Source organism: Schistocerca piceifrons, chromosome 10 (genome assembly GCF_021461385.2).
Source record: "Schistocerca piceifrons isolate TAMUIC-IGC-003096 chromosome 10, iqSchPice1.1, whole genome shotgun sequence".
NCBI lineage: Eukaryota > Metazoa > Arthropoda > Insecta > Orthoptera > Acrididae > Schistocerca > Schistocerca piceifrons.
The window spans coordinates 137,945,263-137,961,829 of NC_060147.1; the positions used below are offsets into that span (position 1 = coordinate 137,945,263).

Consider the following 16,567-nt stretch of genomic DNA (forward strand, 5'->3'; position numbering starts at 1 on the left):
GTATGAAACTGCTCTACTACAAAGTGATGCAGAATTCATTAACATCCAAATGAAATCATGTATCAGACTCTGTATACTGTCGACAACACACCAAACCTATTTTGTATGACAGTAGCTCATACATTACATACTAATGAGCTCCTGTCAGGTTGAAACATGTACACTCTTGAAATATTTGTTTTTGTTGAGAATTTTGTAGACATAATTTTGTTCTAAAGTACTAGGATTGCCACATTCAAAAAAAAAAAGAAATAGTTAAAAATGAAGACTAACACTATACAAGACAGAAGATTGTTTACTTTCTGATAATTGAAATGACAATGCATAAAACTTGGCAAAATATAATTTTAGATGTATCCAATCATTTAATTGCAATTTGTATGTCAGATGCTTAATTTCAAATACAATCAAGTGCTGCACTTCTGTCTTTTATATTGTTATTTATGATATTCCTTAATCTAAAACTTCATATTGTAAAGAATATTGAAGTATACAATCAACTGTGCAGGTGTAAATTACCTGCACTACACAATACACTAATCAGTTAAGGGTATTAGGCATTAGAGTCGCAAGGACAGTAATATTTTCCGACCAGCTACACATTAGGCCTCCCAGATGTAGACCGTACGGATTGACAGTGAGGTCACAAACTCATATTTTTAATACTGAGCACCACATATTTATTTTAGTAGTTATACACACGAAGAAAATTTTGAGACTAATATCGACACTGGTCCCGGGGAAACTACGCCCCCGGCATACGTATTCAGTTTCAGTATGGCACGAGGTCAGGAATTCTTATTTCAAAACTTGGCACACCACGGACGGACATCAGGTTGCCCACTGTTGAAACTAAATGCAGCTGCCCCAAAGGGAACTCCGTTTTTGTAGTATTTGCAATTTCAGGAAGGTTTCCACCACTCTTACATCAAGCATTCCTCACACTGACACACTAGTGACACCACTAGTGGAGTCACTTCGATGGTGCCAGAATAATCTGCAGCAGGTATGACTGATGGCAACACAGAGGTTTCAATTGGTGAAAATGCTCATCCGTAGATAACATCTTCATTTTCAAAGTGGGGAATGACATACATCACCGAATAGGGCTGGCAGCTTTGAAATCCTTAGGTAGTGAGTGGTACATAAACTTCACCAATAGCAATTTGCAGAGCAGTGGAGAAGCAGTTCTGAGTCCGCACTTGTTAGTCAAAGATGATAAAAATTGAGACATCTTTGTAGCACCTGCGACCTCCCAGCTCCACTGTAGTTCAGGTGGTTCTCTAAGCCGAGGGGGCACTCGTTTAGGCCGCAAACACCATTTACCAGATCTGGAAGCGACTTCAGGTAGTAGGCCTATGGAAGTGATAATTTCATGTGAATGTGGTGATTAGGGCCCACAGATATTAGTTTGTGTAAAGATTTACTGACAATGTTCATCTTGCAAACAATTTGTGAACAGAATGGGAAAGGATGATAAATACAGTACCAGAAGTGCCCTCCACCACGCACCCTAAAGTTGCTCGTAGAGTATAGATGTAGAAAAATAGATGGAAGAATATCTCCTCATCTCGTGGAATGAAATTAGGAATGTACAACTGAAGGGTTTGATCTCGCAAAGAATGGTACAATTACAGTTGCCAATCAGTGGAGTAATGTTCATAAATACATCACTTCTGAGCTTTAAAAATAAAGTATATCTTCTTGTATTGTTACTTCTCAGCTTCCGTATCACAAAAAAGTTTGTATGTCCATTCCCACCTCACTTCTGTTCTCTCTCCAACCAAATCAGTTGTAACTCAGTTTCTCACTGTGCTGCCCTTAATTCCCTAATCGCTGTATTACATACCCCAGTTTTATCAGAAATACAGAAAAAAACAAGGTGCCCACGATAAAGTGTACTACTGCAAAGCCTTTTGGAACCGAGGATGGTGTGACAGTCACGTCTGTAATGCTAGAGTTCTTGATGACAGTGATTTATTTGCCATCTCATTGAGAATTTAAAAAGTTAAGAGGAAGAGTCCTCTGTAGCTCTGTAGAATAACTTCTTTTTTTTTTTTTTTTTTTTTTTTTTTGGAGGCCTGCCTTATCGAGCAGTTTGAATATTTATCACTTTCTCTCCTCCACTGCGAAATCTGGTGAGGAGATGACAAAGCAGAGAGATTATTGAACATAGTTGTTTGGAGGCCCTTTTGTTTCTTACAAAATGGTAAAGTTTCAGACTGGCACTGTTTCCACGTAGACATTAGACGTGCTACACTGCCACACACAAACCTGCGAGAACATATACCCTCTACACGACAAGTATCAACTGCTCACTGAGGGCCTCTCCGGTGCTCTGCAAATAATTTTGTGTCAGTGTGGCGAAGCACTAGTAAGTGACGTGGGCAATTACAACTGACGGCACCTCGAATGTGCCCGTAGCGTACAAATGTTGCATGCGGATTGAATTAAACGCGACACGGAGGAGCCTGTCAATCAAAAATTTGCTGTTACATTTTTATTGTTATCCAATACTTCCAGCTGGTAGGAGCACCCTTCTTCTGGTCCAGTAACAAAGACACTATCAGACAATAAAACCACTAGATAGTCAGTTTCTGTTGTTTGGAGATCTACCAGCAAAGCAGTTTAGAGACACACACAGTCCACCAACAAGTGTACCACCTCATACGTAAATTACATCGGCAACAGATCGGCTCCTATTAGTCATTAACATTTGTTTGTGGAGCTGACAGTTGTCCGTTATCTCAGTACGTACTGTGGAACTCAAAGTGTACATAAGTTACACTCATTTGCCTCTTCCTCTCCCTCTATCCACTCTACATCAAGTGAGAGAGCCTTCAAAGTCCACACACTGAAACTCGACACCCGTTCTCTGCAGCACCGGTCAGTCCTTAAAGGGTAAATAGATCTGTGACACCCTGTTACGCCACAAGCACACCTTTACACTTCACGAGGTACGGGCACCCGGCCCCCACACCGCAGCTTTCCTCAGCCGCGACCCGAGTCGTCGTCCTCGGGCAGGACGATGGACACGGACTTGCGCGGTCCTTTCGGCGGGGTTGTCGGTGACGGTGATACGGCACCGTCGGCGGCAGGTGCGACGACAGTCAGGACCGGCTGCTCGGTGGTGGTGGCATCTGTCTGGGCACTGTGGACAGAATTTTACTCGTTTTCAGGATACTCGAGTTACTTTAAACTCAATATATACCATTTATACCTGCAAACATTTTAGTTATTTAAGATTGCAAACTGAATGGTTTTATATCAATTTTGGGCATACATTCCAACAGCTGCATTTGTAATCCATCTGCAAAAAAGAAGCAAAAAAGTGGCAGATTTCAGATGGAAAGCTTCGTAGCTAAATCTGTGGGGCCCCAGTCATGATCGGGCTTCTGGCCTGACTGCAAGTGGGAATTGTTGTTGTGGTCTTCAGTCCTGAGACTGGTTTGATGCAGCTCTCCATGCTACTCTGTCCTGTGCAAGCTTCTTCATCTCCCAGTACTTACTGCAACCTACATCCTTCTGAATCTGCTTAGTGTATTCATCTTTTGGTCTCCCTCTATGATTTTTACCCTCCACGCTGCCCTCCAATACTAAATTTGTGATCCCCTGATGCCTCAGAACATGTCCTACCAACCGATCCCTTCTTCTAGTCAAGTTGTGCCACAAACTTCTCTTCTCCCCAATCCTATTCAATACCTCCTCATTAGTTACATGATCTACCCACCTTATTTTCAGCATTCTTCTGTAGCACCACATTTCAAAAGCTTCTATTCTCTTCTTGTCCAAACTATTTATCGTCCATGTTTCACTTCCATACATGGCTACACTCCATACAAATACTTTCAGAAACGACTTCCTGACATTTAAATCTATACTCGATGTTAACAAATTTCTCTTCTTCAGAAACGATTTCCTTGCCATTGCCAGTCTTAATTTTATATCTTCTCTACTTCGACCATCATCAGTTATTTTACTCCCTAAATAGCAAAACTCCTTTACTACTTTTTGTGTCTCATTTCCTAATCTAATTCCCTCAGGATCAACCGATTTAATTTGACTACATTCCATTATCCTCGTTTTGCTTTTGTTGATGTTCATCTTATATCCTCCTTTCAAGACACTGTCCATTCCGTTCAACTGCTCTTCCAAGTCCTTTGCTGTCTCTGACGGAATTACAATGTCATCGGCGAACCTCAAAGTTTTTACTTCTTCTCCATGAATTTTAATACTTACTCCGAATTTTTCTTTTGTTTCCTTTACTGCTTGCTCAATATACAGATTGAATAACATCGGGGAGAGGCTACAACCCTGTCTCACTCCTTTCCCAACCACTGCTTCCCTTTCATGCCCTTTGACTCTTATAACTGCCATCTGGTTTCTGTACAAATTGTAAGTAGCCTTTCGCTCCCTGTATTTTACCCCTGCCACCTTCAGAATTTGAAAGAGAGTATTCCAGTTAACATTGTCAAAAGCTTTCTCTAAGTCTACAAATGCTAGAAACGTAGGCTTGCCTTTTCTTAATCTTTCTTCTAAGATAAGTCGTAAGGTTAGTATTGCCTCACGTGTTCCAATATTTCTACGGAATCCAAACTGATCTTCCCTGAGGTCCGCTTCTACCAGTTTTTCCATTCGTCTGTAAAGAATTCGCGTTAGTATTTTGCAGCTGTGACTTATTAAACTGATAGTTCGGTAATTTTCACATCTGTCAACACCTGCTTTCTTTGGGATTGGAATTATTATATTCTTCTTGAAGTCTGAGGGTATTTCGCTGTCTCGTACATCTTGCTCACCAGATGGTAGAGTTTTGTCAGGACTGGCTCTCCAAAGGCCATCAGTAGTTCTAATGGAATGTTGTCTACTCCCGGGCCTTGTTTCAGCTTAGGTCTTTCAGTGCTCTGTCAAACTCTTCACGCAGTATCTTATCTCCCATTTCGTCTTCATCTACATCCTCTTCCATTTCCATAATATTGTCCTCAAATACATCGCCCTTGTATAAACCCTCTATATACTCCTTCCACCTTTCTGCCTTCCCTTCTTTGCTTAGAACTGGGTTGCCATCTGAGCTCTTGATATTCATACAAGTGGTTCTCTTCTCTCCAAAGGTCTCTTTAATTTTCTTGTAGGCAGTATCTATCTTACCCCTAGTGAGACAAGCCTCTACATCCTTACATTTGTCCTCTAGCCATCCCTGCTTAGCCATTTTGCACTTCCTGTCGATCTCATTTTTGAGACGTTTGTATTCCTTTTTGCCTGCTTCATTTACTGCATTTTTATATTTTCTCCTTTCATCAATTAAATTCAATATTTCTTCTGTTACCCAAGAATTTCTATTAGCCCTCATCTTTTTACCTACTTGATCGTCTGCTGCCTTCATTACTTCATCCCTCAGAGCTACCCATTCTTCTTCTACTGTATTTCCTTCCCCCATTCCTGTCAATTGTTCCCTTATGCTCTCCCTGAAACTCTCTACAACCTCTGGTTCTTTCAGTTTATCCAGGTCCCATCTCCTTTAAATTCCCACCTTTTTGCAGTTTCTTCAGTTTCAATCTGCAGTTCATAACCAACAGATTGTGGTCAGAATCCACATCTGCCCCTGGAAATGTCTTACAATTTAAAACCTGGTTCCTAAATCTCTGTCTTACCATTATATAATCTATCTGATACCTTTTAGTATCTCCAGGATTCTTCCAGGTATACAACCTTCTTTTATGATTCTTGAACCAAGTGTTAGCTATGATTAAGTTATGCTCTGTGCAAAATTCTACAAGGCGTCTTCCTCTTTCATTTCTTCCCACCAATCCATATTCACCTACTATGTTTCCTTCTCTCCCTTTTCCTACTGATGAATTCCAGTCACCCATGACTATTAAATTTTCATCACCCTTCACTACCTGAATAATTTCTTTTATTTTATCGTACATTTCTTGAATTTCTTCGTCATCTGCAGAGCTAGTTGACATATAAACTTGTACTACTGCAATAGGCGTGGGCTTCGTGTCTATCTTGGCCACAATAATGCGTTCACTATGCTGTTTGTAGTAGCTAACCCGCACTCCTATTTTTTTATTCATTACTAAACCTACTCCTGCATTACCCTTATTTGATTTTGTATTTATAACCCTGTAATCACCTGACCAAAAGTCTTGTTCCTCCTGCCACCGAACTTCACTAATTCCCACTGTATCTAACTTTAACCTATCCATTTCCCTTTTTAAATTTTCTAACCTACCTGCCCGATTAAGGGATCTGGCATTCCACGCTCCGATCCGTAGAACGCCAGTTTTCTTTCTCCTGATAACGACGTCCTCTTGAGTAGTCCCCGCCCGGAGATCCGAATGGGGGACTATTTTACCTCCGGAATATTTTACCCAAGAGGACGCCATCATCATTTAACCATACAGTAAAGCTGCATGTCCACGGGAAAAATTATGGCTGTAGTTTCCCCTTGCTTTCAGCCATTCGCAGTACCAGCACAGCAAGGCCGTTTTGGTTAATGTTACAAGGCCAGATCAGTCAATCATCCAGACTGTTGCCCCTGCAACTACTGAAAAGACTGCTGCCCTTCTTCAGGAACCACATGTTTGTCTGGCCTCTCAACAGATACCCCTCCGTTGTGGTTGCACCTACGGTACGGCCATCTGTATCGCTGAGGCACGCAAGCCTCCCCACCAACGGCAAGGTCCATGGTTCAGGGGGAGGGGGGGGGGGGAATACAGTTGTCCATTTACTGCAGCACTAGGAGGGAGAGGGTGGCGATCCCATCTCTCCGACCAGCTTTTACCCTGGGAAAGATCGCCGCTGCTCGGTTCGGCGGGCTGCAGTCAGGGAAAGAACCTCTGGCCCCTGCCCGGGATTGAACCGGAGACCTCCACTGTCAGTCTAGTGCTCTACCTGCTGGACCAGTGAGCCACTTGTTTCAACAGTAACTATTACTTTTGCTGCCAGGAAATAGAATCTCCCCCAGTTCAGTTCTTTTGTAATACTGCTAATATGTCCCACAGTAGTCGATTTATATGAGCAAAAATGAGTATCACTGAAATAGGAATCACAACTGATAAATACACTCTAAAAAGAAAATGACACGCTATGAAGGAATTATCCGAATGGGATGGAAATCGATAGCTGTGACTACGTGCACAGAGAAACAAGTGATTACAATTTATGAAAACTTGTACGATTTATTCGAGAGAAAGAACTTCACAAATTGAGCAAGTCGATAATGCGTCGGTCAACCTCTGGCCTTTACGCGAGCAGTTGTACAGTTTGACATTGATCGGTAGAGTTGTTTGATGTTCTCTTGAGGGATACTGTGCCAAAATCTATCTGACCGGCACGTCAGATCGTCCAAATCCTGAGCTGGTCGGAGGGCCCTGCCTACAATGCTTCAAATGTTCTCAACTGGGAGAGAGAGATCCCATCACCTTTCTGGCCAAGGCAGGATTTGGTGAGCACAGAGAGGAGCAGTAGAAACTTCCATCGTGTGTGGGCGAGCAATAACTTGAAAAAATGAAAGTGTGGGATGGCTTGCCGTGAAGGGCAACAAAACAGGGTCAGAATATTGTCGACGTCCTGCTGTGCCACAAGGGTGCTACGGATGACAACCGAATGGGTACCGTTATGGAAAGAAATGGCACACCGGACCGTCACCCACAGTTGTTGAGCCGTATCGTGGGTGACAGACGGGTTTGTATCCCACCGCTGTGTGGAGCATCTCCAGACATGTATTTGCCGGTCACTGGGCTTAGTTTAAAGCAGGACCCATCACTGAAGGCAGTTCTACTGCAGCCACAGAGGTTCCAAGCTGAAGACGTATCAGGAGACGCTCTGGATGGTGGTGAGATACTGACCTGACTGGCGCCCACCGTACAGCCTGACGAATGGGAGTGACTGTCTGGGGTGGCGTCTCATTTCTCAGCAGGACCCCTTCGGTTGTCATTGACGGAGCACTTACGGCACTGCAGTATGTTGACTATGTTCTGCTCCCCGTTTTGTTGCCCTTTGTGGCAAGCCATCCTTGGGCTTATATTTTGGCAGGGTAATGCCTGCAACACATGACGAGAGTTTCTGCCGCTCATCTTAGTGTTGCCGAATCCTACCTTGCTCAGCAAGATTGCCAGATGTCTCCCCGACTGAGAACATTTTAAGTATTAGGGGAAAGACCTCCCGACACCTCAGGATTTTGATGATCTAACACACCGACTGAACACAATTTAGCACAATATTCCTAAGGAGGATATCTAACGACTCTATCGATTGATACCAAGCTCAAATAACTACTTGCTTGAGGGCCAGAGGTGGACCGACACATTGTTGACTTGCTCAGTTTGTGTAGCTCTTTCTCTTGAATAAATTATACAATTTTTCTGAAATTGTAATCATGTAAAGCACAGCTACCTATTTCCATCCCATTCAGATAATTCCTTCATGGTGCATCCTTTTCTTTCCTTTTCTTTTTTTTTCTTGGAGTGTATGTTGACAGTCACAAGTAGTATTTGTTGTGCCCAAAACTTTTAAAAAGCTTGTGGATGCATTCATCTGTCATACTCCACAGATCCCGTCGACAAGGAGGTGCTTCAGGTGTGTGAAACAAATCGAGGTTATGTTAATTTGAGACAGAGGCATCATAGAAGCTTCACCTGTATTAACACTAATGTATCACTATACTGCTTAATGCTTGTCACACTTAGTCATCTATATTTAATCGCATAAATTATTAATGAAGCTGATCTTCTGCAGTATGCTGCTGCCTTCTCAGTTTCTTTACACTTCTGTTGTTTACCTACTATTCACAGCTTATATTTATTTGTTTACAATTGCAGTTTTCAAAGAAAATATTTTTGGGTCTGTAAACCCTGAATCCTGTGTGTACTACATTACTACTTGTCACGCATCTTTATACCAAACACTGCTATTTGCTTATAGCTAATGGAAGTTTTCAGTCCCTAAATCTAGATAGTCAGATAATTTGTAGAAAGACTGGGTAATTTGAAATGTTTTTAATTTTATTTTAAACTGGCAGGATTCCTAATTTATGGGTTTACATCAGGTGGGAGCTTGTTTACTGGCTTACTACCAAAGTAAGTAGTTCTTTCCTGAGGCAAAGTCTACATGGAAATTATTTTTTTGTCTCTTATTATGACTGCGTGTATCACACTTCAGTTGAAACTGTTCGACAGTTGTTTTTCTGCACCCTGCTCACCATCACATGAACCCAGGATGGCCACAAGTGGGAGTCGAGCACACCCTGACACACACCAAAATGTCTCCCACAACCCTGTAGCAGCCACTGTATGATCTACCCACTACAACTGTTTCAGTACTCCAGTAAATGTAAATGTTATTCCGTTATGTATCATGACATGGCAGTGACCACGTGAGTCAGCCTCTGTGTGAAGTTGTCAGAATTAGCCTAGGTGCAGTACGGTGACAGCTATGTCAAGGTCAGTATATTTCATCAGCTTTGATTAATGCAGTGAAAATGAATTGAAGGCTGTATATACATCAGTTCAGTAATTAGTGTGTCACCTTTTTGTTCCTACTCACGGAATGAATACAATTAGAAAACTGCATTGCAACAAATCAGGATCACTTGTGATCACCCCTACAGCAACAGAGGAAATCGTATTGTATTGTACATTTATTGGTCCTGTGAATCATAAATTGTACAGGGGTACATAATGATACAAGACGAGTCAAATAATTTCAATAAAGTTTAACAGAAAACTGTCGTATGGTTTCCAGTATATAGCAATATAAGTCTAACATATGGGAATAACATTTCACAAATACACAAATTTTACACACAAACATTTCTTACTTTCAGCCTTGATTATCAAATACACACATATATGTAATAGACCACATACAATACACAGATAAATCTACATGTACACATTTCTTATTTTGGCCTTAATTGTATAAACTATTTAAATTTTTCACATATTTGCATTGTAGATAAAAATTCATCAACACTATAGTAGCAATATAGTAGCAATTCTGTAGCAGGTCATCACTCACTGCAGTTTTGAATTTTTGTATGTCAGTTATTGCCTTAATTTTTTTAGGTAGTTTGTTATACAGTTTTTTCCTGCTTGCAAGGGTCATTTTTGTTTTAGTGTTGTACGTCAAAACTGCACATGTAAATCTTGATTATTCCTTGCTATTTTCATCTACAATTTTCCTTGTAAACATTAATGTTTCTAGGATATATAGGCATGGTAATGGAAGAATATGAACCTTTTTAAATGAGGCTTTGTATGAAGATAAAGGTGCTGTGCCTTCCATTCTTTTTTGTGCAATAAAACAGCTTTTGCTGGGTGGTGAATTTTCCCAGCATATTAAACCATATCTTGGTAGCGATTCTGCTTGGGCATATTGCACATTTTTTATGACTTGCATTGATGTGTGTCCAGCAAGAATTTTTATACTGTAACAAATGGTATTTAATTTACTACATAGGTGTTGTGTGTGTTTCTGCCATCTCAGGTCATCTTAGATCCAAACTCCCAGAAATTTGGTGCTATTTACAATGTCAAATCTTTTGCCTAACAGTTCTATGGTTGCAGTTAAAGCCTGTTTATTCTGCACTGTGTTTGCATAATGTTTGTTTTATGTGTGTTTATTATTAAGTTGTTCATTGCGAACCATTCTGATACATGTGAAGTGCTCTTTTTTTTAATTTCATTTTGGAGCTCTTCTGGGGTCTTTCCACTGATAAGTATATTTGTATCATTGATATATTTAATGTGCTTATAGTTAAAGCTGGATGGTTCCAAGTCATTTACAAACAGCAAGAACAAGATTGGTCCCAGTATGGAACCATATGGCACACCGTATTTAACACTGTGTTTTCTGATTGATAGGAAATTAAATTTTTTACTTCTTTGTACAAGACTTCAACTATTTGGTGTCTGTTTTGTAGATATGACTTTACCCACTCATAAGCAGGGCCTGTGACACCAACATTTACTAGCTTTCTAAGCAGTAGACCATGGTTAATGATGTCAAATTCTTTTGAAAGATCTGGGAATATTGCTGCTATGTGTTCTTTTTAATCTAATCCATTTGAAGTTTCAATTAAGAAATCAGTAATAGCTGTCTTGGTGGATTTACATTTTGGGAAACCATGCTGTGTAGCTGAGAAAAAAAATTTTTTTTTTCGATGAAATCTAAGAGTCTCTTATAAAAGATTTTTGCTATTATTTTAGAAAAAACAGATAGTAGAAAGACTGGTCTTTTTGTACAATGGCTTCACTTTTGCTATTTTTAACCTTTCTGGGAAGATTCCCTGAGAAAGTGAACTATTGCATATGTCTACCATGGGCCTAACTACTAAGGGTGCACATTTTTTAATGATATGGTCTGGTAAGTTGTCAGTACCAGAGGAAAATTTTGATTTTAGCTCGCCTATTGTTTTCAGCATTTCCTATTCATCTGTTGGGTATAGGAAGAGAGTTGTTCCTAGAGATTGTTTTAATCTGATTTGCAGTGGCAGCATATTAGAAGTTTTGCTTCACCAGCATCTCAGCTGCCTCAGAAATATGAGTTACAATTATTTGCTATCTGCTGGGGATCAGATATTACAGAAGAGATTGCTTTCAGTTTGATATTATGGTATTCTCTCTGTTTTACTCCTGTTTCATGCCTGACAATGTCCCATGTGGCTTTCATTTTATTTGGTGCATTTGCTATGAAGGAACTGTTTGCCATTCTTTTTGCTTCTTTTATGACTTTAGTTAAAATCATTTTGTAATTCTTAAAATAGGAATCAAATTTTTGGGATGTGGTGTGCTATCTACATATTTCATGAAGTAATCTCTTTTTATTCGCAGATATTTGTCTCCTTGTTGTGACCCATTTTATTTTCAGATCCTTTTTTGTGACTGTCTGTTTATGGAGTGGAAAGCAAAGTTCAAAATAATAGCTAAAACTATTTAGGAGTTTGAATCTAAGACAAGCAGCACTTGACTACATACAGAGCTAATATTCTGCAATACTTTCTGACAATAAGTTAAAACCAAACGACAGAAAGATCTCCTGATCCTCATAAATTTACATTTGTAATAGAATGTTTTAATGTTCTGTAGAATCGGTCATGGAGAACCATTAGGGATTAGGAACAAACAAAGTTGTACAGTAACGAAAGATAATCATCTGGCACAAACTTGTACGTCAGACTGACAATAAAATCCCACTGTGCCGGTTGGTACTACCCATGCTTATGCCAGTAGATGTGACCTAGTAAAATAGCAGGAAAACCCACAACTTCACAAAAACTGTTTTTCCCCCCACTTATCTGAAGTAGCTCCTGTTTTTCTAGTCATATCTCAATACTCAGTTGGTTGCATTCATTTTCATCAATTACTTACCCGCTTCTGAACCAACAGAGGCTCGTTTACAGCTCGTTACTCCCTGACACATGGCTTTACAGTGCTTCTGTGTCTCGTATTGTGACTACGTACATTGCAGTTCAGTTGAAATTATTTTTATTATGATCGACAACCACCATTAGGGAGTAAATATATTGGGAAGTGAATGTAACAATTCTAGGAACCTTAAAAAGGCTTCTGCAAGATGTTCAGTTACCTACTTTACACAGCATTCTTACTGCGCACTTTTGCTGAATTAACACTTCATTTAATTCAGGTGCACGAACACAGAAGATAATACATCAATATTCTGCAAACCACCGTGAGGTGCATGACAGAGAGTATGTCCCATTGTACCAGTTATTAGGATTTCTTCCCATTCCTTTCACGTGTGGAGCATGAGAAGAATGATTGTGTGAATGTCTCTGTGTGTGCAGTAATTATTCTAACCTTGTCCTCACAATCCCAATGGCGCCCTTGCCGAAACAATTGGTGCTTGCCCCCCGGGCCAGAGGGGGTCCAATGTCAGACTGATGAGTGGATTCGTACTGCTGAGTTTGTTGTAATTTTTTTTTCCAGGCAGTGTATGTTTGTGAAACAGTATGCCTTATTTCTGAAAATGGATATATTTTTACAGAAAGTGAAAGATGTCCACCATCATCAGACTCGTCTTTCCAATGAGTTAGTTAGGTACATGTTCCACTGATAAATCTCACAGTAACCGTTAAGATGTGGAATGAGTCGAGTGCATAAGATATGCACTCGAGAATGTTTTTTTTTTTCCCCCCCACAAATTACATATATAATACCTATAGATTTATTTATCCCTATACAATAATTCATCTATGTTATAGAAGCAGTTGTAAAGGAGATATGATTTCAATTTATTTTTAAAACTGTTACTGCTGTCTTAAATTTTATTTCATCTGGTAATTTATCAAACATTTTTACAGCAGCATATTTTAATCCTTTGTGTGCCAAAGATAGCTTAAGTAGAGGACAGTGTAAGTCTTTCTTTCTTCTGGTATTATAATCATGAATGTCACTGCTGTTTTTGAACTGGTCCATCTTGTTGAGAACAAATTTCATTACTGAGTAAATGTACTGTGAGGCTGAGGCTGTTGTAAGAATTCCTAATCTTTTAAAGAGATGCCTACAAGATGTGTGAATATCTGCCTCACACATTATTCTAACCACTTTCTTTTGAGCAGTGAATATGTTTTGCCTAAGTGTTGAGTTACCCCAAAATATTATTCTGTATGACATCAGAGGGTGAAACTATGCGAAGTATGTTAGCTTGCAAAAAGTGCTGAACCTGGTCACTTTAGGTTGTCCAAAACATGAATTTTCCAATTAAGATTCTCACCTATATGTACATCCAAAAACTTAGTATGCTCTACCCTGGCTACTGACTTCTGTTGATGTGTTATATTTATTGAAGGAGCTGTACTCCTTCCAGTAGAAAATTGGATGAACTGTGTTTTTTCAAAGTTCAGAGCAAGCCCATTCACAGAAAACCAATCAATAATTTTTTGAAAGACATTATTTTTATCATTTTCTGTTGGAGTTTCTTTCACTGGATTAATAATTATGTTTGTGTCGTCATCAAATGTGTATAATTTCTCAGTGGCTATGTAAAGGATACAGGAGTCTAAAGCACAAGGGAGCTCCTCTATTCGAGAAGCTACCAAAAAGCTTAGTTGAATTGAAAAGGATTCAGGGCAAAAGTGAAAATGTTACTTCAGAAGAATGGGTCTATACAGTAAAAGTTTTTATTAATGCCAGTGTAAATTAACAAAGTTAAATATTTTCATATGTACCATGTGTTTACAGCTAACTTCATTCATTCTACCATGACATATTTAAGGAAAATTTAAGTGTATACTATAAAAGGATTGGAAAACAGGAAATGGAGATGGTGTATTTGTACCACTAGATGAGAAACTCGAATCCACTAAAATAAGAGTTGTAGCTGCATGTGGGACTGTTTTGGCAAGACTCAGTATCAACGGTAGGCAAAAAATTATAATAGGGTCTTTCTATCGACCACTGGGCTCTCCTCCTGAAGTAACTTCAAACTTTAGGGAAAACCTCAGTTCAGTTGTACACTAGCTCCATAATTATACTGTAAAGATTGGCAGAAACTTTAACCATCCAACAATCAATTGGGATAATTACAGTTTTGTTAGTGGTAGGTATTATGAGACATTCTGTAAAACATTACTAAGTGCCTTCTCTGAAAACTACCTTGACAAGATAATTAGGAGCCCCACTCATTATGGAAAAATATTGAATCCAATGACAACAAATAGACTTGACCTCTTTGAGGATGTCCACATCCAGACTGATAACAGTGATCACAACATGATTGTGGCAACAATGACTACCACAGTAAAAATGACAACTAAAACAAGCAGAAAGGCATATATGTCCAGTAAACTAGATAAAAAAACCAGCAGTGTCATCTCTCAATGAGGAACTGGAAACTTTCAGCAGAGGGCAGGAGCATCTAGGGGAACTCTGGCTCAACTTTAAAAGAACAGTTGACCCTGCACTGGCTAGATATTCACCCAGTAGAACAGTTCATAATGAGAGAGAACCTCCATGTTATACAGTCAATATAAGGAAACTTCTAAAGAAACAGAGATTACTGTATAATATGTGTAAAACAAAGTGTAGGACTGTAGATAGACATATGCTGAATGGAACATGTTGGGCTGTCAAGAGGGCAATGTGTGAAGTCTTCAGTTACTATTGTAGCAGAATCTTGTCAAATCATCTTTCACAAAACCCAAAGAAATTCTGTTCATGTGTAAAGGCTGTTAGCGGCATGAAAGTTAGTCCTGTCACTAGTGAATCAGATAGGAACTGGAGCTGAGAATAGCAAAGCAAAACTAGAAATGTTTAACCCTTTTTTCAGTTTCTTAAAAAAATCTTGTACCACTGAAAAGAAGAGTGAAATAGATATTAGTGTCAGTGGTGTTGAGAAACAACTGAAAGCATTAAAACTGAACAAAGCCCCATGGCCCAATGGAAACCCTGTTACATTCTATACCCAATTCACAGCCAAGTTAGCCCCTCTGTTAACTATAATCTGTCATAAAGCCCTCGACCAAAAATCTGTGCCCAGTACCCAGAAGAAAGCACAGGTCATGCCTATCTTCAAGAAGGGTAGTAGAATTGATCAATAAACCTACTGCACAATATTCTTGACATCGATTTGTTTTAGAATCTTAAAACATATTCTGCACTTAGGAACAGAATTTGCAAAAACAACGATCATGTGAGAACCAACTCTGACTTTTCTCATTCGATATCCTGAAAGCAACGGTTCGAGGCAATCGGATGGATGCAGCATTTCTCGATTTCCAAAAAGCATTGGACTCAATACCAAACCTACATTTTTTATCAGAAGTATGATCATCTGGAGTGTCAAGTGAAGTTTGTGACTGGATTGATGACTTCTTGGTAGGAAGAATGCAGCATGTTATCTTACACAGAGAATCACTGTGAGATGTAGAGGTAACTTCAGCTGCACTGCAGCAAAGTGTGTTGGGACCCTTGCTATTCATGTTGTATATTAATGATCTTGCACACAACATTAATGGTAATGTCAGACACTTTGCAGGTGGTGCAATTATCTATGATGAAGTACTGTCTGAAAGAAGCTGCACAAATATTCACCAGATCCTGATACCGAGTGATGTGGTGCAATGGTTAGGACACTGGACTCGCATTCTGGACGATGTAGTTCAAACCAGCATCCGACCATCCTGATTTAGGTTTTTTGTGATTTCCCTAAATTCCTTAAGGCAAATGCTGAGATGGTTCCTTTGAAGGGGCGCAGCCAAGTCCCTTCCCCGCCCTTCCCTCATCCAACGGGACCAATGACCCTGCTGTTTGGACCCCCCCCCCTCCCCCCCCCCCTCGATCAACCAACCAACCAACCAACCAGGTCTTGATAAGATTAAAAAGAGGTGCAATATTTGGCAGCTTGCATTAAATGTTGAAGAATATAAAATTTAGTACTTCGCGAAACAAAACAAAACAAAAAAGAAACATAGTACTGTAAGCTATGAATATATCTGTGAGTCACAGTTGGAATCTGTAAACTCATACAAATACTTGGGTGTAACACTTATTATGAGCTTGAAGTGGAACCACCACATAGGCTCAGTCATGGGTCAGCAGGT

At 39.7% G+C, this 16,567-nt stretch overlaps 1 protein-coding gene across 1 annotated transcript in view; it reads right to left on the reverse strand.

Moving 5' to 3' along the window:
- Positions 1 to 2,045: 2,045 nt before the first annotated feature.
- The window catches only part of LOC124718774, an 82,761-nt gene continuing 68,239 nt past the window's right edge, over positions 2,046 to 16,567 (reverse strand). Inside the window, exon 7 of the mRNA XM_047244386.1 lies at positions 2,046 to 3,151. Within this exon, the coding sequence (XP_047100342.1) occupies positions 2,992 to 3,151 (160 nt within the window). The 3' untranslated portion in view covers positions 2,046 to 2,991. The remainder of the gene's footprint in view (positions 3,152 to 16,567) is intronic.